This window comes from Pinus tabuliformis, chromosome 1_2 (assembly GCF_031772625.1).
Source record: "Pinus tabuliformis cultivar Carrire ecotype Pingquan chromosome 1_2, CPIR1, whole genome shotgun sequence".
Classification (NCBI taxonomy): domain Eukaryota; kingdom Viridiplantae; phylum Streptophyta; class Pinopsida; order Pinales; family Pinaceae; genus Pinus; species Pinus tabuliformis.
The window spans coordinates 1,037,004,372-1,037,024,981 of record NC_142298.1 but is presented as its reverse complement, the minus strand read 5'-3'; the positions used below and the strand labels follow the sequence as shown (position 1 = coordinate 1,037,024,981).

General features: G+C 35.0%; 1 protein-coding gene and 1 pseudogene across 1 annotated transcript; one reads left to right on the top strand and one right to left on the bottom strand.

Moving 5' to 3' along the window:
* Positions 1-10,666: 10,666 nt before the first annotated feature.
* Positions 10,667-11,158, top strand: LOC149209676 (chaperone protein ClpB3, chloroplastic pseudogene; annotated as a pseudogene).
* A 1,170-nt stretch (positions 11,159-12,328) lies between these two features.
* On the bottom strand, positions 12,329-15,683 carry LOC149209675 (L-type lectin-domain containing receptor kinase VIII.1-like). The gene has a single exon (XM_089396464.1). The coding sequence runs from the start codon at positions 14,862-14,864 to the stop codon at positions 12,765-12,767; it is 2,100 nt and encodes a 699-aa protein (XP_089252590.1). The 5' UTR covers positions 14,865-15,683; the 3' UTR covers positions 12,329-12,764.
* Between the last annotated feature and the right edge of the window lie 4,927 nt (positions 15,684-20,610).

Sequence of the window (20,610 nt, the reverse complement as noted above, 5' to 3'; positions counted from 1 at the left end):
AATTTTCATATTCCTAAGGTTTAAGTTCTGCATCAAACAATCACATTGAAGCTTATGGTTTGTATCAAGGCTCGAATCAAATATCAACCTCAAAAGATTGTTTATAGTTGGGGACTCATGCATGTTAATCCATCATCTAAAAAGGGCTCCACTCATGCAAATGTAGTACTAAACATATTTCTTCACAAAATCAAACTTTATTAGATCAATTTGCATGCTTTAATAACTATCATGTTTTAAGAGAAAATAACCAAGCGGCTACTCTCTAAGTGAATGAAGGAACCACATTGAAACATGGGGTACCTCTATGTCAATGGAGGGGGTTCCTTTTTCCCTATTTTCTAATGTTTGAAAAATGTGGGACCTAACAAGACGAGTACACATGGAAGGTATGTGTGAGCTCATGCATGAAGGCTTGTGAGAACATGATGAGGGTATTAAACAAGGTGACGAGGTTCCACTACAAACTTGGTTGAAACTGGTGGTGCAAGTAAGGGGAAAGATAATCATGTATTTTGATGGTGAATCTGCCAGTCGATATGTGGCTTGTGTGGTGATCCTCCTGTTCATCGATATGGGGGAATGTTTTCCATTGCAGAGAGGAAAAATTAATGCAATAATGGATTTGAGTCGTGAATTCATTACCAATGTCTATTGGAGGCAATAGAATGAGGTATGGGGAGGTATTACCCCATGGGGATGGACAGTGTTGATCTCTAACCATCCTCCTCATACTAATCTTGATTTTTGAGGTGGGGTTTAGGCGATGGGAAGCTAGCCAACCATCAACTCTAGTATGGGAGAAGTCTTGTACCTCCTAGAGTGGAGTTTAAGAGGAATGATAAATTATCATCATTGACCAGAGGTTTGAGATAACAAGGGAATGATAATTCTAAAGATTGATATGAGCTATGCAAAGTACTCTAAGTTGTGGCAAACCTCTTCTTCATCTGTAAACTTAACTATTAATCTATTATAAAGGGTGCCTTTGCGGATAAGTTGTCTGTGCAATTTTAAATGATTTTTTGGACTCCTTTGGTGTCAAGTTAGAGTCTTTAACTAGACCCTTTTCACTAGGAGGAATGTTGTTTGTCTAACAATGGAAAAACAGGGTACTATGGACCTTTAGAAAATCATGGATGACATATTGCAACTTCAACTTCAGTTTAATCACTTGAAAAATATGTTAACATCAACCATGGAGATCTTGATTGGACAACAAACACAAATTCAAAGGATAGAAGACAAGTTGGCAAGTGTCAAGTATCAAGTGGAGACCTCACATCAAGATCTAGCACAAGGAAAACACAATTATGTCTCTTTAGGGAACTTGATGAGTGATGCAAATCAATTGATCCCCAATTTAAATGTTGTTGTCACTGAAGGAATGAATGAGGTAGTTAGGGATGGTGGCTCTCCAAATTAATTTAGTTCATGAAAGTCAAAGCTTATCTTTGACAATATTAATTTGAATAATATTAGTGTACACATTTAGGCTTGGTAGTTTTGGGGTGAAATAGAAAGGGATTTTGTTTGAGTTATGGCATGTGGGGAAGACATTTTTGTATTAAATGGCCTTATTTCAAACATTTTAAATTATTAAATGTATTTGTTATGCCTTTCAACATAGATTTATAATATAAAATTTATTGTTATGATTAGAAAAGACATTTTCAACTTTATTTAAATGTTAATCGACCAAAGTTATAAACATTTAAGAAAGCTCTCTTTTCATCTTTTCAAGCACAAAAATCAAATTTTAAAATAAATCATCTAAATCCTTGCCATTTTTCTTAAAGTTTAAGATACCAAAATTGATTTAATGTAAGGTGATAATTATCATCCCCATTATTAATAAAAGTATTAAATCATAAATAAATGAATTATTTTTTTAAATACAAAACTAAAATGAATTATTATTAATAAAATTAAAAATAAATTAATTTTTTAATAAATAGTAAAATAATTTAACATTGAAAAAATTAAAAATAAAATTAAAGTTATAACCTATTATTTATTTATATTTTAAAAATAGTAACAATAAAATTAAAAAAACTTATCACATTTTTATTTAATTATACTAATTAAATTTAAGAAAAAATATTATCCTTTTCATAAATTTATTAACATTAATAATCTCATTCTGGCTAATATGAAATTGCAATTACACAAAACATTTACCAACATCTTTAAAAAAACCCTCATTCCATGAGGTAATTCTTCTAACTATTTTGTACTAACATATCTTTGTTGACTAATTAAATTTAAGAAAAAGTATCATCTTTTTCATAAATTTATTAACACTAATAATCTCGTTCTTGCTAATATGAACTTGCAATTACACAAAACATTTACCAACACCATTAAATAAGCCCTCATTCCATGAGGTAATCCTTCTAACTATTTTGTACTAACATATCTTTGTTGGCGCTCCAAAGTCATGATTGGCTTAATTTTTAAACCTTATAGCTATCCATATCTCTATACATATTTATAATAATCAGTTGCAGAAAATATTCGATAATTTTTTCTGCTATTTGATCATTTTTTCCAATGTTGTTTTGGCCATTTACACTTCTTACAAAAAAATATCATTTACAGCTTTACATTATCTTTTACTCTACTAGAAATATATATTATTATATATTTAATAATATCATAAATATATAAAATTAATTTTCCTTATAACAATATTAGTAGCATTATTATTGTTAGAGTTCTAGGTATTCCTTTTATGTCCTTTGGACTTAAAAAGTATTGATCACTCTTTCTACATTTACAACTTCTACATCAAAAAAATTCAAGGATGCTCTCATCTCAAAACTACCTTCTATGTCTTTCCTCTCTTTTGATTTCCTAAACAAATGTCAAATGAACTTAATTAACCTAACAATCAACCCTTCCATCAAGGGTGCTTGAAGGCCCCTAGATCAAAGTGCCTTTCATCTCTAGCATGGACTTGCCTATTAATTTAATGGGCTTTGGCTAGACTAGTGAATCTTCACTCTTGGATTTCTTCTACTTAGAACACAACTTTGTGATAGGAAGCATACATATATCCCTACACTGAAGGATTTTTCATTATTGAATTTGACTTAGACGTTAATCAAAATCTCTTTATTAATTTGGACCTTGGTTCTAGTGTTGGGTTGTTCTATGCATAAAATTTTGGTTCCCCACCTTTGACACCTCCTTTTATACACACTCCACTCCTCCAATTTGAATAAAAGTCCCCAAAATTTTCCTCTACAATGTTTGAATGTCTCTGCGAGATCAACAACACCATTGACATATTTTATTTCTAGAGTGAACCGTGATAACAAAAAATAGGCACACCACTACCTTTAGTAGAATATGCATTGATATTGAATTTTCCAAGAACTTCCAATTTAAATTACATTGGTGCTGATAAGATTATGTCTGGACTCAAATTTTAATTTACAAGCAAACAACCTTTAGATGTTAGCGCTACTTCAATCTATGGCATCTAATTGATCAGCAGCCTTTGCACTCCAAGGAACCCGATCTCAGCTTTCTTTTCCCCATTAAGCCCTCTCCCCACCACAAACACCAAATTGTTATTGACTCAATGAGGAAGGAGAGTCGAGCAATATCCCAACACTAAATCCAAAGTTCCACAACCAAGAAAATAATGGTCTTCCACTAAATCCAAAGTTCCACGACCAACAAAATAATAGTCTTCCGTTTGCAGTAATGTTGAGGGAAATTATCAATTCAGAGTATTCGAGTTTCAAAGAAAAAAATCCAAAAATTAATGTGATCAATGATCTTTCAAAATTAGCCATTTCCTTCTAAAAACATTAAAAAAAATAAACAGCATTTAAAAAAATCAAAAAAAGAATTCCAACCATTTCCTACCCATATCCAATATTAAACAACATTTAAAAAAAACAAAAACAAAATCTTTCCAACCATTTCCTACCAATATCAATATTAAGCAGCATTTAAAAAAAACAAACAAAATCTTTCCAACCATTTCCTACCAATATCCAATATTGGTAGAGTTGAAGCTCTGCAAAACCCCCATTTTATTATACATTACCATTATACATTTTAAAAAATAGCTTAAATTATATTTCAGTCCCTTCCCCTCTTCCAAAAAACGAAAAAAAGAAATTAATGTGTAAATTATATTTCAAACACTTCCCTACTCCAACCAGACTTACTCAAGTCTGGTGGCATATGCTATCCCCAGATCCATTTTGGATGTACATCCCCCAAGAATCCATCTTTCAAAATTCCATTTAAAACTGTTGTCTAAATATAACCACATTTCTTTTTTAATGAGAATAATAACTATTAATTTGAACCGAAATGACATCATAGTAACTACTACTTTGAAGTGAAATGACATAAGCTATTTTCACTTTTATAACATAGTAAAAATAATACAATTAATTAACTTTTGTATTTTTTATTCTATCAAACTAAACTAAGTTATAATTCAAAATTTTATATCTGAAATTATTAAAGTGCTCACACCCCTTACTTGAAAGTTAACCAGAATCTACAAAGCAACTACCTAATTTGATTATTCCTGAAAAGGAAGTGATATATTATTCAAAGGTAAAGTGACAGCAAAAGGCCTGCAGGTACTCCCACAATACTCTATTCAAATAAAAGAATTCAATATTAAAATTTCAATAAAGAAAACATGAAAGTTTGAAGGTGCTCAATAACAAAGACAGTATTTTTCTTTTTTCTTTTTTTAAATCAAATGTGCTCTTATAATACGGACTTCCTTTGACTTAGCTGTCAGGTATGAAAGTTATTTCTTCAACCATATTTGTCAGGTATGTAAGGTATCGCTTCCACCAAATTCCCTTACGCGTTGCTCTTGACTTTGTACCTTGTATGGTGTCCATATCATTTTAAAGTGTCACTAGAATTGGACAAACCAAATTAAAAATAAAACTAAACTCATCAATAAATTTCCTTTACCTGAGATGCTAAATATGAAGAGCCTTTCTTCCACCTATTTCGCTCAACCATTGGCCCTGACCTTGCTCCTTTTTAAGGGCAAAATTAAAGATAAAACCAAACCCACCAATAAAAAACCCATGGCTTCCTGAACAGGGCATTTGCCTATTTTGATAAAAACAACTACAAGCCCTCTCTGTGGGGCTATTACTATGTCATTTTGGAGACTAGTTGTTCTGGGGGCTAGTTAGGTTTGCTCAAGTCCATGCAAATCCTACTTCTGCATAACTACAATCAAGCCCTCCTTTTGTAACCAGTTCAGTGTGCATCCTTAGCATGTAATAGGGTATAACGTTTAAGCTTTGCTGCTACTTCATCTCTGCCCAGTAGGCAACCTGAAATTCTGATAAGCCATGTTTTGACAAGTTGTCATTTCAAAAAGTCTCCCTTACATGATATTGGCAATATGTGACTGTTAAAACCTACGTCACTCCATCCTTCTCTATTGTATCTACTATCTAGAACTAAGTTTTTTTACTTGACCATGTAAAGTAGCTTTATTTTTATTATGAATTATGTCATTTACAAATTCTGTAATATCATTGACTCCATTTACCAATAAATAAATTTGTATCGGTGATGTTTAACTCTACCCCACAACTCCAAAGCAAGGCCTCACATTATGGGAAATTTATGCTTACCATGGACCTTCTATTCCATTATCCACTAAAAAGGTCAAAGGTTGTGCAATTCAGAGATTTTAGGACAAAGCCCCACCGACATTACATGGAAGAAGCATCAATGCCCTTTTGTCAATAGCTTAAGTACAAGGGAAATCACATAAAAATACGTTTCCTCAATGGTTTTTTTTCAATAGCTTGAGTACAAAAAAAATCCCATCAATATCTTTCAGAAAAAGATTGCACTGTCCAAAGTAACATCATGATAATATAGGAAGTAAGATTCTCACTGACAAAAAGACTGGACTCTCTAGGTTAAGACCATAGCAATTTAGAAGAGAAGATCGTCACACATATTAAAACTAAATTTCTCAATAGATTCGTTTCTTGATAGAGAAGAAAAGATGAACATGATAATACTTCTTGATGGAGAAGAAAGGTGAACATGATAATACTTTCTTGATGGAGAAGAAAGGCGAACATGATAATACTTTCTTGATGGAAAGACAGGTGAACATGATAACAGACTAGACCTTCAACGCTTTTACAATGTCAGCATCAGGAAAAATTCATATGGAAGAGGTATTAAGCTTATGGGTTGTTCATATGGAAGAGGTAATAAGCTTATGGGTTGTTCATTTTTCTGCTATCAATCTGGCTAAGTTCAATATTCAAAATTTCAAACCTTAAATCCATGATTATTAGGGATACACATTCTCATCATAACTTGGAAAGTCCAAATTGACTACTAACTATTTTTTTATATTGACTACTTACAATGTTTTGATTGAAAGGTCCCCTGCCAATGGCTTCAGGATTGAGACCAAGATAATAGCAGTGGAAACAACTCAATCTTATCTTTATCAATCAATGAATCAATAAAGAAAAGGGTTATCCATTGAGCTTCACTTTAAGAATTTCCAAAATATTCAAAAATTTGAACACTTATTTATCGAACTTTGAATCTCCAAATTAATATGAAATCTCAAACAACCATATACAAAACAGCACCATGAATAGAGTTCACCTTGCTCAATTGTATGCTATGCTGTGTCACAAGGTTCGTCAAACTTCAACATTAAGGTTCGAAATTTGGCGAACCTAAAAATAAAAAAAATTGAAGTTCGGCGAACCTCATAGTCATTGACCAAGTCCACAGCTCTCATAACCTTGTGTCACAGCCCATGCTCATAATCTATCCTTGCAGTTTCCCAAGTCCATGACAACATTTTCTATATTTATTGATGTAATTTCTTCTTATTCTACGTCATATTTCATTTTAAAGTTTATATAGAAAATATATATAGACAAACCTAATGGTAAACCTCATCCAAACCTCATCAAAAAATTTGAATTCAAACTGACCCTAATCATTGCCAAATCCAAACTCGAACCTCAACCATGTGACCTAGATTGTATGAAATGCAAGACTGTTTATTTTTATCAGGGAAGTAAAAGAAATCTCATAATGCAGAGGCTATAAAACGCACCACAAAGATGAACCCAAAACCGAAGTCGAAGCATCATGCATGCTTTCCTTGCCTCAAGAATTTACGTATCAGACAGCAGTCGACCCTACTGACTTTGGGCATGAAGTTGTCCTGTCACCTGTGTCTTTTCCAAAGAACCATATACAAAACGACAACACTATTTGAGCTCACCTTCCTCAACTGTATGAAATTAAGACAGTTTGTTTTGGACCGGGAAGTAAAGATCTCATAATTCAGAGGCTCTCAAAGTTCAAACACTCAAACACACTATAATGCAATCAAAGGATTAAGCTGCAAGCATGCTTCTCTAAGACTGAAGAATTTAAGTATCAGAGTATAGTTGACCCTAGTGACTGGGGGTTCAGGATTTTGAGCATGTGTTATCCCTGTCTTTTTGAAGGAGTTTGCAATACTCACTAATTATATCTTTGTAAAATGGGCTCAGACAGCAAATAAAAAACAACTAAGGCTGGCTGACAGTAGAATCCATGACACTGATATGGCTGGCTGACAGTAGAATCCATGACACTGATACGACCAGTAACAATCGTGCCAAGGCGAAAGAGAATTCTATCAAATCAACCTCGAGACTTGCACCACAAAGCCAACTTCCAGATTGACAAAGTGTTTGGTGTGGATAGTGCCATATAAAGCACTTTTCTCTCATAATTGTTATCGATGTGGAATTATTCACAACACACACCCACCATTCACATGACAAAATAAATGAAGTATAATATGGAACAAAATCCCACCATGGTGATATGCCATTGTAGTAACATCGGTGTATATCCATCTTTATTCTAGCTCTAGTAAGCACTGACAGAAATCAAAAAGAAATTAAAAATGCAAATCTTTTGGGGTTTAAAAGATCCCAGGTTAAGATGGATTCACATTGGTGTACGAATACATATTAATCTAAGTCACCGGATTTTTCCTAGACCCCCTGCGAATCCCGAATCCGGCAAATCCGACACAATTTGGTCCAGATTCGTGTCCAAATCACAGGACACGTCGTGTCCGAGGGCGTGTCGCGATTTTAGGACACATGTCCGGTTTCCAGGACTCGCTAAGCTCAGTGCGGGAATGAAAAGGGCGTGTTTGCTCATTAAAATTGTCATTTGGCAAGTGATTTGTGCTGTTGGAGCAAGGAGTAAAGCATTTTGGCAGCTTCATGATCAAGTCTAGGCCCTAGTATTGATATGCTATTCATGGTAATGTTAAATTCTTGAAGTAAAAGGATGAAAATGAAGATTCATCCTTTTACTTAAATTTTTAAAATTACCATGAAATGACTCAGGATGTTTGAGAGTGGTTCCAGCCTCATTGAATTTCATATGGAGAAAGTAGAATTTTAGATTTCATTCAAAATCCAGCAGACTTATCAGTTTTTCAAGATTTTAGGATTGGGGGATTGCAATGTTTCCATTGAATTTTGTCATGTATTAGGGTATGGAATTCGTATTTAATCAAGAGCAACAAACCAAGAGCTTCTGAATATGTCGCTCCCGCTCCCCGCTTTCGCTCCCGCTCCCAAGTAACACTGTTCCTGATGATATGGGTCTGGACACCACTGTTGAGTTGGCATTGGCCAACATGGATCTCAATGATCCAGTGCTAGAGCCTGTTAGATTTGATGACTTAGAGGGGTCAACCTCCATACCAGCAGATGCAGAGGCGACTATGGATACAGCGGAGTACGAGGATGTCGAGGAGAGCAGTGGGGACCATGATGATGGGGACAGTGATGCTGATTCTGATGCTGATTGATGCCTTGAGGCTTGTATACCTGTAGTTGTTTTATATTTTCTATTTCTATTTGCCATTGGCATTGCACCAACACTACCTATGTAACACATTTTGATTTGATGACTTAATGAGAAAACTACAGTTCTCAGTGTGTTTATCTTACTATCTTGTAGTTGTAAGTTGTTTTTCAGTTATGAATTATGAATCATGATTTAAATTTTTAATAGATTTATCATTTATGTGACCGGTACCACTGACATTTATTTGAATTTTGTATGTACTATGCATGCTAATAGCTATAGATGAAGATCTATGTTTGAAATCAATAAATTTGTATCATTAATTAAAATTTGTGTAAGAAATATGATAATATCTAATTTTTAATATATATGTATATTATATATATATATATTTTAATAAAATAATATATAACGTGTCCTGTTCCGGGTGTCAGCGTGTCCGAATCCGACACCACGAATCTCGAATCCTACGTGTCCCGAATCTCCGTGTCAGGTGACTTCGATATTAATTAATATTTGGTTTCTATTTTTACAATTGTTTTTTATATTATGGATTTTACTTTTTAGGGTTGATTTATGCCACATGTTGCATCTTAGTTAGACATTGATATTACACATCTCCCTCATACAGGGCTGTAGAATGTGCCTCGCTTGTCTTAGTGCAATGAGAAAGAAGATGCAACATTACATAGGAAAAAGAAGCACATACTACTATAGGCTTGGGCTTGTGATGCAGAAGATGCCACATTATATAGGAAGAAGAAGCACATACTACTATAGACTTGGGCTTATGATGCATCAACCAATAATGCAGAACGCCACAATTTTTCAATACCAATTGGGTGGTGTCTCCTTACAAATGAAACCGAGGTGTTGTACAAGCCTAACATTGTGGAAGATAAAAAGTAATGTGACCTAGCTGATCGTAATCTGGTAATAGATAAAGGACAAGAGTAGAGCACTTTTGAAGCATACGATATAAATGAAAATGTAAGTGCTGGAGGAACTTCAACAAAAATGAATCGCTAACAAAGGAGACTAAAATTACAATCAAGGGAAACATGAAGCATTGTGCATAGAACAGGAAAATTTGATGGAACTAAAACATATTGAACAATGTTGGACCTGCCAAAATACAGTGTTCCACGGGGACGCGTCCCCCAGGGTGGGGTGCGCGCACCCCTCGCACCCCACGCACCCGGGACGGGGAGACTCTCGGGGGTGCGTTTCCCCACGTCCCCCTTTTGGGGAGACTCGGGGAGACGCAAGGGGGTGCGTTTCCCCAATGTGGGAGACTCGACTCCCCGAAAGGGGTACTTCTGGGCGTCCCCCGAAAATGCGGTTCTTCTGGGCGTCCCCCCGAAAATGCGGTTCTTCTGGGCGTCCCCCCTTCATTTTTGTCTAATTACCCTTTATAAACCAAAAAAAAAAAAAAATTAAAAATGAAAATTAATTTATTAAAAAAACATAAAAAATAAAAATAAACTAAATTAACAATTACAAATAAAAAATTACATGAACAAGTTAGGGTTAACTCCATTTTTCAAGTTTTCATTCTGCCGCCATTCATTATGCTCTTACCTCAACGCATTTTTTTCTTCCATCTGCTCTCACTGCGCCCACGAGAGCTTCAGCGCATCCTCACTCTTCTCCACGCAGCAGCTTGCTGTTAGCACTTAGGAGTCGTTGCCCAACAGGTGTTGGCAAAATAGAATTAGCTAAGGCTCTTGCATCCTATTTATTTAATACTGATGAAGCTCTAGTGAGGATTGACATGAGTGAATACATGGAGAAGCATGCAGTTTCAAGGCTGATTGGAGCACCACTAGGGTATGTGGGTTATGAAGAAGGGGGACAGTTGACTGAGTCTATACATAGAAGGCCTTATGTAGTGATTCTGTTTGATGAAATTGAGAAGGCACATACAGATGCCTTCAATATTCTACTTCAGATTTTAGATGACGGAAGGGTCACTGATTCTCAGGGTCGAACTGTAAGCTTCACCAACACTGTCATTATTATGACTTCAAACATTGGTTCTCAGTACATTCTAAGTAGGCTTGATGATGAACCTGGCTCAAAAGAGGAACTGTATGAGAGAATGAAGAACAGGGTTATGGAAGTGGCTCAAATGACATTCCGCCCTGAGTTCATGCATCGCATTGATGAGTATATTGTTTTCCAACCTCTCGACCGTGAACAAATTAAGAGCATTGTAAGATTACAGGTATGTGTTTCATCTATCGTCATTCTTTTAGTGAAAACCAAAGCGAAATAGCAGAGGTTGGTCAGATATATTAGAAGTTAATTTATTTATAACTTTTTGATTTAATCATATAGAAACAATTGTTTGGAATATATGTTAGTTTCAGTTATTATTTTGGTTTTCAATGTAAATTATAGAATGATGTAAATTATAGAATGATGATTGATGAATGATAATTGATATGGATCAATGTACATTGTATTTGAATATTTGAATTTCCTATTGAATCTTATGGTATTGAATCTTGATGAATTAGCATTATTGAACAATGAATATGAAAATGAAAATTTCAAAATTATATACATATATATAAATTTATAATATATATAATTAAAAATTATATTATATATACCTCGACGTCTCCCCGTCTCCCCTAAATTTCCCTAAAATTTCAGGGTTCTCCCACACGTCCCCTTTGTGCGTCTCCCCGCACCCGCGTCTCCCCGTCCCGGAGACTTGGTGGAACATTGCCAAAATATCCTAGATAGAACAGGATATAACATGCAATTGTGTACATCTTAAATGGTCGAAAAATATATCTCTGGATTTATCAATGTCTCTCTTTTGGCCAATTGGGCCATTTTATTCCCTCGGGTGGAAATAATGTTACTAATCAAAGGCAATAACAGTCAACTGATCAATGAAAATAAACGTCTATCTGCAACAAATTAATCATAAGCATCTACATTGGGTAGCATACCTCTTCCACTGATGGTGCTTCCTTCCGTCTCCTCTACACATGATCTCACACAGAAACCAAGATAAAAGAAATATAGTTTACAGGTTCAAGTCTCAAGCCAACCTTTTACCACAGTCATCAATTGTAAAACAGATAACCTGTTTCAAATAGTAATCTTTCGTGTCAAACCTCCAACAAAAAAGTAAAATAATGGCCGAAACAAATTGAGACTCAAGCTTACCAACCTCTACCAGTTTTCAAAAATGGTATGCTATGCCATAAGAGTCCTAATCTCTTGGCACTGAAAGTAGCCCTCTTATGAATGACCATTTTGAACTGCCTGGAACATTGCAAAAACCAAATTGGCATCCAGATTATACAATTAAAGAAATTTACCTCTTCCAAAAGATTCTCAGCTAAAAAAATTTATTTTTTTCACGAGGAAGTTGCATTATGCATTTCCTGTTACTGGCATGTATAATACACGAAGCAGCAGAACAATGTAGCAAAATGAATCATACTAATAAACAATGCAGCCTTCACTTCAACTCTGGATCGGTGATTAGTCCAGAAGCAGATCCACATGCCATAGCGCAGAACTCAAGTCATTCAAGAAATAGATAGAACTAGTAGAAAAAAAAATTGCGTAGCACACATATCTGAGAGTCAGTGATTCTGGAGACTTTCCATCTCTCTTTGGAATCATCAAATGAAGCTGGAATTAGCTGTCCTTAATAAGTCAGCAGGTGAGACTGTATTGAATGGAGAATATCCATGCAGTAATATCATCAAGCTTTGAGCAACTGGCTTCTTAAAGCAATTGATGACCCAGTTTCTTGTAATACAGGCACTTCTGTATTCCATAGAAAGCAAGAAGAGATGACAAATTAGGGGAATGAAAAATGAACTGACTTAACTCTGAAAGATTATCAATCACGTTCAAGAATAGTCCTTGAAGCTCGTGGAGGAACTGGAAACCTGGCTCTGATCACAATCAGATACAACCTCCTGAAGACTCAGAAGAAGGTTAGAATGAAATGACATGCTAGGCTTGCGCCGAGGAACATGAGGAACTGAAGCTTCTCCACTCATAATCTGCAATACCTGCATCATTGTCGGTCTAGCTCCAGGATCGGGATGTGAACAGAGAAGTCCAACCAGCAGCATTCTTCTCATTTCGTTCTCATCAAAATTTCCTCTCAATCTTAAGTCTGAGGCCTCAAGAAGCTTCCCATCTCTATGCAAACCCCAAACCCAATCAACCAAATTGTTCTCTCCAGGTCGCGTATCTGCCTCAATAGCTCTTCTTCCACATGCAACTTCCAAAACGACTGCCCCAAAGCTGAAGACATCTGTTTTGTCTGAGGCCTTTCCCGAGAATAAATACTCAGGAGCAAGGTACCCCATTGTTCCTGCCGTTAAAGTTGCATCAGGGCTCTTATTGTGCTCTATAAGCCGAGCAAGCCCAAAATCTCCTAGCCTTGCATTGAAAGATCCATCTAACATTATATTACTGGACTTAACATCTCTGTGAACCACCTGCTTTTCCCATCCACCATGTAAATATGCCAATGCAGATGCAACCCCCATCACTATCTTGCATCTATTTTCCCATGACAGCACCAGTCCTCCACCTTCTTGAAAAAGGATCTTATCCAAGCTACTATTCGACATGTAATCATAGACCAAAAGAATCTCTCCTTTCTCATGACACCATCCTTGCAGATGGACTAGGTTTCGATGACTAAGTCGTCCTATGATTGAGAGCTCTGCAAGAAATTCATTCTTCCCTTGATTGTTGCAGGTAGATCTCTTCACTGCCACCAAAGCTCCATCATCAGGCAGAATCCCTTTATAAACTGTCCCAAATGCACCATGACCCACAACTCTAGCCGCGTTGAATCCTTTGGTAGCATTGCTGAGCTCTCTGTAGGTGAATTTCCGAGGCAATTTCACAATATCTGAACTAAATGTGTCTGTCCTTTTCAATCCTCTGCGCTTGTAACAGAACCAGACAAACAATCCAGTGGCCAATGCAACAACAACAGCACCTCCTGTTGCAATGCCTGCAATTGACCCTCTGTGCATGCATGAATGACTATGGCACCCTCTTTTGTGAACAGGTATTGGAGCTGAAGGGACAGGAGGTTTCTCATCAGTGCCTAGCGGAGAAAAGAATGCCGAAGAAGGTTGGTAAACAGGAGATTTTGAAGGACTCTCATTAGAACTTGGAGGGCCGAAGCTCGAAAAACTCCACCACTCAACATCATGAATCTCTGTGCTACCTCCTGTTGAAGCAGAGAACCCAACATACATAAACTCGTTTAAATAGCTCGACAAATCAGTCTCAACAGATAGAATTGGTTCGGAGGGCTTCTGATTGGTATAGCTCATGCTTACATTCAAAACTTCCGCTATATTATCATATTCAATCCATGCTGTGATGAGATTACCGGTCTTCATATCTATATTTATGCTACCCAAATCCGCTACCGCTACGGAAGTCATGTTGTTGATGTCTAAACCTATATGGTTTCCATTAGGATCGTGGAATTCTACATCCAAAAAAGTATCAAATTCCACTGCAATTGTATTCCCAGGCAGGGGGGAGGGTTCATTGAGGCCTGTTGGACTCATCACCCCCAAATAGCCTCCAGTGCTACCCAGAGTGTGATCATCTGGAGCAATAACAAATGCTAATCCATCCCCAATTGAAACAGGAACAGGACCCACATTGGTTACAGAAAACGAGAAACGTGTTTTGAAAGAAGCAGAAACTTTCGTAGAAGGGTCCAGAAATCTAACTGGTCTGTTGTACAATGCCCTACCTGCACTTGAAGTTGGTACTCCCAGCTCTCTGCTAAGGCTCACTGTACCATTCTTCAGATGAGCATCTCCCAAAAGTGTCAGATTTGTGAGAGAAAGGATTGAGAAATCAAAGTCAGTGGTCTGAGCACAGGACTTGTGTATCAAATGTATTAAAAGGAATGCAACCCATCTCAAAATTTGTCCAAGTGAGAGAACTGGAGGCAGACACATTTCAAACAGGGATGAAGCCCCCCAAAGAAATTCAGAGCTTAAAATTTGTCACTTGTAGAAACCTATAGGTTTGCAAGAATCTGCCCACATGGATATATTTGTCGCAGAAGAGCAGAAGAGGGTTAAATTAAATAGACACAAATTCATAAAATCTAGGGATTGCATAGCAAAAAGCAGATGGCTCTCTAATAAGGGATGCATGCAATGTAATAACAGTAAACTTCATATCACGCTCACAGAAGAATGAATCAGCCCAAAAACAGCATCCCTTGAAAATCGCAGAAAAAATACTGTGGGGATTTCAAGGATAAGATAGAAGAAAGTTTGGTAAAGAGATGAGAAATACCCAGTTGCATAAAGGAAGCTGACATCCCCTGAACAGAAATACCCAGCACAGAAAAGTCGCAGGTAAAACCAGTGGATAACAAAAATCAGTGTTGAATAAAGAGATTAGAAATACCAACTGCAGAACAGAAGTTGTCAGTCTCCAAAAGTTTGCCACCAAATCTTCATTTTCTGGCAGAACTCAGGATATGCAGTAGCTGCCACTATTGCATGTCACAGTTAGGATAGAAAGAAACAAAATACATTACTGATTGCAGCAGAGTGCTGATATGATTATCAGCGCGTAGTGATTATGGTTATGGGAAAATGAGAGAAATATTGGTATCCATAGAGGTCGGTAGGTAGATTGTCGCGTCTCGTCTGAATGTTAGGATTCTGACTGTGTCCGATGAACAAGGAAGGACGATGAAGAGAATGGGTAGCAGAATCTTAGTTTTGCCCATGGGACTTGGAAGTAAAGGAAGGTAGCCTGGGTTAGGTAGCCTGGGTTAGGTCCGAAAGGTATCAACCTCGGCCCAACCATGTTGAGTAAGCATAGAGTTATTGTCCAAACCCTGAGTTTTAAACTTTTATGTGTAGTGTTGTTTTGTTTTTTCATGGATATTTGATAGTTTATAACTATATTGGTTACAACATTTTATTACTGAAATTGTACAATTTTAAAAAGATAACATGTTTTTTCACAAAATTTAATTAATAGGTATAAATATAATAGTTTTTTTCCTTAAAGAAAAAGTTAAAAGATATTATAATTTAGTTATGAAATTAATGGTAATGGTAGGTATATTTATTTATTTTTTCAGAGAAAAAAAATCAATATAGCGTTATATTAAGAGTATATAAAGATCATCAATACATATGAGGCATAGAAATGCCCAGTCTTCCTTTCAGAAAAAGCATACAGATAGTCCCTTGAGGCGATATAAGCCTATCATCCTTAGCAAAAAAATAGATGTCAGATAGACCAGATCTAAACAACTCTGAAATGAGAGATGTCAGAGAGTACACTTAACATTATTATCTAAAAAAAATTACGTCACTTGGAATTACATAATAGATTTTTAATAAATAAAGTTAGAATTACACAATATTAATTTTTAATAGGCAAATTTTCACTCTTTTTAAACTTCTCTGAAGTCTTTCTAAACGTTTCTAAAGTCTTTCTAAACATCTCTATTTAAGAGGTTAACCTATTTCTTTAAATCCAAAAAAAAAAATCTCGAACAAAAATAAACCGTAGTCTAACTAGCCGAAAAAATTACCCAAAAAATTATGTAAATTCCAATATAGTTAAAAAAAAACTAACAAAGATTTTTGTAAATCTATATATATATTAATTTTTTAAATAAATATTTAATTAATTTAATTTTAATACATATAACTCAGTATTATTATAAAAAAATAACGTATATAATTCAACTTTATTTTTTTAAAATATTTAACTCAACACCATCAACTTTGTCAAACTGATTGGTATCTTTCGATAACTTGTTATCAAAAACTCAAATTTAATTCATTGATTGGCATCTTCCACTAACTTCAAACTTGAGTGTATATCCGAAACTTTAAAGAGAGATACAATATTCTACCAGTACAGTATAGTGGAGTATAAGTTTATTTTAATTTTGTATTTATTATCTTTTGATAACTTGTTATCAAAAACTCAAATTTAATTATTGATGGGCATCTTCCACTAACTTCAAACTTGAGTGTATATCCGAAACTTTAAATAGAGATACATTATTCGACCAGTACACTATAGTTTCTATTTATTATAGAGTGAGAGATTAATATTTTATTATAAATTTTTTACAGTAAATATAAGTTAATTATATTTAATTTTTTATAAAATTCACAAAAATATATATATTTTTATTATTAAAATATTATTATTTATTTAATAATTATATAAATTTTTTTATATTTTTTATTATTAAAATATTAACATTTACTTAATAATTATATAAATCTTATATTAATAATAATTTTATTTATTCTAGTTTTTAGGGAGTTTAACTAGTTATAGTCATGTAAATGAAGTATTATATTTCAATAGGTTTATGATTCAAATTTTTTGTTTCATCTTTGCATGTGGAAAGGGCATAGATATATGCCTACAGGTTATAATGGTAGCGGTTGGAATTGATCTCTTGTCATGCTAAAAGATCTATAATTCAAATCCTCTAATTCACATGTGGGTGTGAAAGGGGCATATGTACATGCTTAGAAGTTATAATTCTACCAAACTCTTCAATTATCTATTATTTAAATAAAAATATGTATTTTTAAATATAATGTTTTTGCTTTTATATAACTAGATATAGATATAGATATGTATAATTATATTAAATAATCTATAATTATATATAAATATGCAATGTTATCTATACTTAATTATTTAATATAATTGAATATTTTTCATGTGATAAAATTAAATAATTATATAATTATTATTATTTATATAACAGTTTCTAAGAGGCAGTTTAATAGGCAATGGCAATGAAAATTAAGTGTTGTGTCATGATATCCCGGATGCGGGTGGTTATACGGCATAGGAGGTTTGTGGCTCGTCATAAGGGCATGTGTCCGCCCGGACGAGCCACGTATACCAGAAGGATTCGCATTAGTTGTAGCCGCATGCAGCATTTAAGAACGCAGGTAATGGTTCAAGGCAGACGAGACCCTTCGGCATTAACTGCACGTCTTGGTAACTGGAACATGGCGCTTCAAAGCCACAGCTTCTCGGACATTCTCCCGCAATTTGCGTTTGCTCATGCTCTGGTCCTGAGGGAGGTGGTGGTGGCTCACTGTGTGGGCTCCTGTTCGGGTTCTGAGAGCGGATGTGGAGGTTCTGAGGCAGCGAGGGGGTATTCCTTCAATCTGAGCAATTTGGAGAAGTATGACATCCCTGTCATTCACCCGCAGTCTTGTATAAGGACTGGGAACTCGGCGGTGGTGTATACCTGCTACCCGCAGCCTGGTATAAGGATTGGGAGTCTGGTTCCGAGGGAGGTTACGCAAGAATACACCTGCTACCCGCCCAATTCAAGGATGCAGCGAGAGCGCCAACGAGGGATCAGTAGGCGCGGGAGTTATAGAGGCAGGGCCTCGTCTCAGAGGCAAGCCCCCTCCCCCTCCTCTTCAATCGAGGTTTCTTCTGAACGCGGACGTACCAGGGGAAGGGCTGTGGGCAGAGGAAGAGCAGCGGAACACCATGAGCGGATGGAATGTGGGCACTCTGAGCATCCAATGGTAAGATACCGCATTCCATGTACACTGTCAAATTCCACTTTCTTTGTAACGGTTTCGGTGGAGCACTGCAGCAACCCTCGGGGTCAAGAAGAGGCTCCTCATGCCAGCCCTCCGCGGATTCCTGGGTTGGCTCCCACAGTTGATATGCAGAACCTGTGCTGCGCAACGTTCCCACCGAACCGGACATCCACCAGCCTCCCAGATGCAAAATGGAGGACGACCCGCACACCACAGATGATGAATAGTTCGCCCAGCATTTCGCTACAGGTTTCTAAGCAAGGAATTTTTTCACTGTCTGCTCTCATCGCTATCTTATATGTGTCTGTTCTATGTCATTATATAATTCTGTCCTTCTCTGTTACAGTGTCGGCTATCTATAGCTGTGTCAGACTCCATGTGTTTCAGTCTCGGCCAAATATGTATGTCGGTCTCATGAATGTCGATTTGGTTCAAGTGTCAATCCTTTGTAATTCTGGAGATGATTATTCCTGAGCCTACTGTCAGTCCTACGACAAGAATCACAGGGCTTTGGCTCTGTTGTAATACTGCTGATGTAATTTTTGCTTTTTTGTAATATAATAGCTTAGTCTTATTCAGAAAAAAAAAAGTGTTGTGTCATGATATATTATATGTAGGTATAAAGTTCAAATTCCCCTATTCATTTGTGGTTGCCCAAAAAACATATATAAACACCTAAAATTATAATAATAAAAATTAGAATCAACTTGTATCCAAGGAAACCAACTTAATTACCTATTCATAAATATATATATATAATCAAATACATTTATATTAAAAAATAATTACTATTTATATATAGTTAAATATGAAAGAACGATATAAAATAATATTTATATTATAAGTGTTACTCGCGGAACAACATTTTTCTTTAGCAACGACTGAATAAGATAAATGTTTACAATAAATATATTTATATTACAAAATTAAAATAATATTTAAAAATAAAAATAAAAAAAAAATAAAAATCGCATCCTTGTAAAAGGAAAATGTAAAAGGATATTATATATATTTGGAAAAATGACCTATCCATTATATTCATGAATGAGGGTGAAGAATAAAATGGATAGGACTTGATGGGACATGGTGTAATATTCACAAACTTTGCATATCAAAGAGAAATCAGAGGATTGAAAAGGGTATGTATGGTTGCGTGTCTTGCAAGTAAACTTTAGCATAATTCCTAACCATGTCACGGAGAAAAGTAGGAATGCATGAAAAATATTAGAGTGCCACCTCTATCAACTTGATATATTTTTTAAAATTTGATGGTGTGGCCATAACTTTAAATATAACAATTCTATCGCAACAAAGCCACATCATCAAAAATATTAAAAAATGGGAAAAACAAGTTAGATAAAGTGGTATTTTAATATTTTTGTGAAGAAAAATTCTCTATATTTTATATATAAATAATAAATTAATAATGTTAATGGATATTAAAAATTTATAAATATTAAATTAATTTTAAACATTTGTATAAAAGATTAGTTTAATTAGTTGATTTTCTATCATTAAATTATATTTGTTATTATGAGGTTATAGGTTGAATTCTCTTGATATTTTTGAGGTCAGGCTCTATAGTTGAAGCGACACGAAGTAATCTATTCAAATGGATTTGCTTGATACAAATATTTTATGGGTGTAGCAGTGACTTATCTCTAGGGACTATGTACCTTTGCCCCTCCCCACCACACACACATATAATATCAATTTAACAAATTATAATGAAAATGTGGTATTTTATTTTTTATAAGTCTTAATTTATAATATATTAAAAGTATATTTTTATTGATAATGGTGATATGATTAACTTCCACTAAATTCTATAGGGTTTACAAGGATTTAAAAAGGCAATAGTTTAATGGGAATTCTTTTTATTTCTAATGTTTTAGAAGTAGTGAGAGAAGTGTTCCAACATCACCGTAATTTTGCTAACTTAAAAGGCAATAAAGTTGGTAATGTGACAAATATTTTTAAAATTAGATGAAATATGAGTATAAAATGGACAATTTAAGAGAAAGTAGTTTTCATCATCCACCTTCTCAAAGTTGGTAATGTGACAAATAGTTAAAAAATTAGATGAAATGGGAGTATAAAATGGACAATTGAAGAGAAAGTAGTTTTCATC

Bases quoted from the DNA above. Each gene is read 5' to 3' on its own strand.
- LOC149209675 (XM_089396464.1), bottom strand. From the start codon at position 14,864: ATGTGTCTGCCTCCAGTTCTCTCACTTGGACAAATTTTGAGATGGGTT.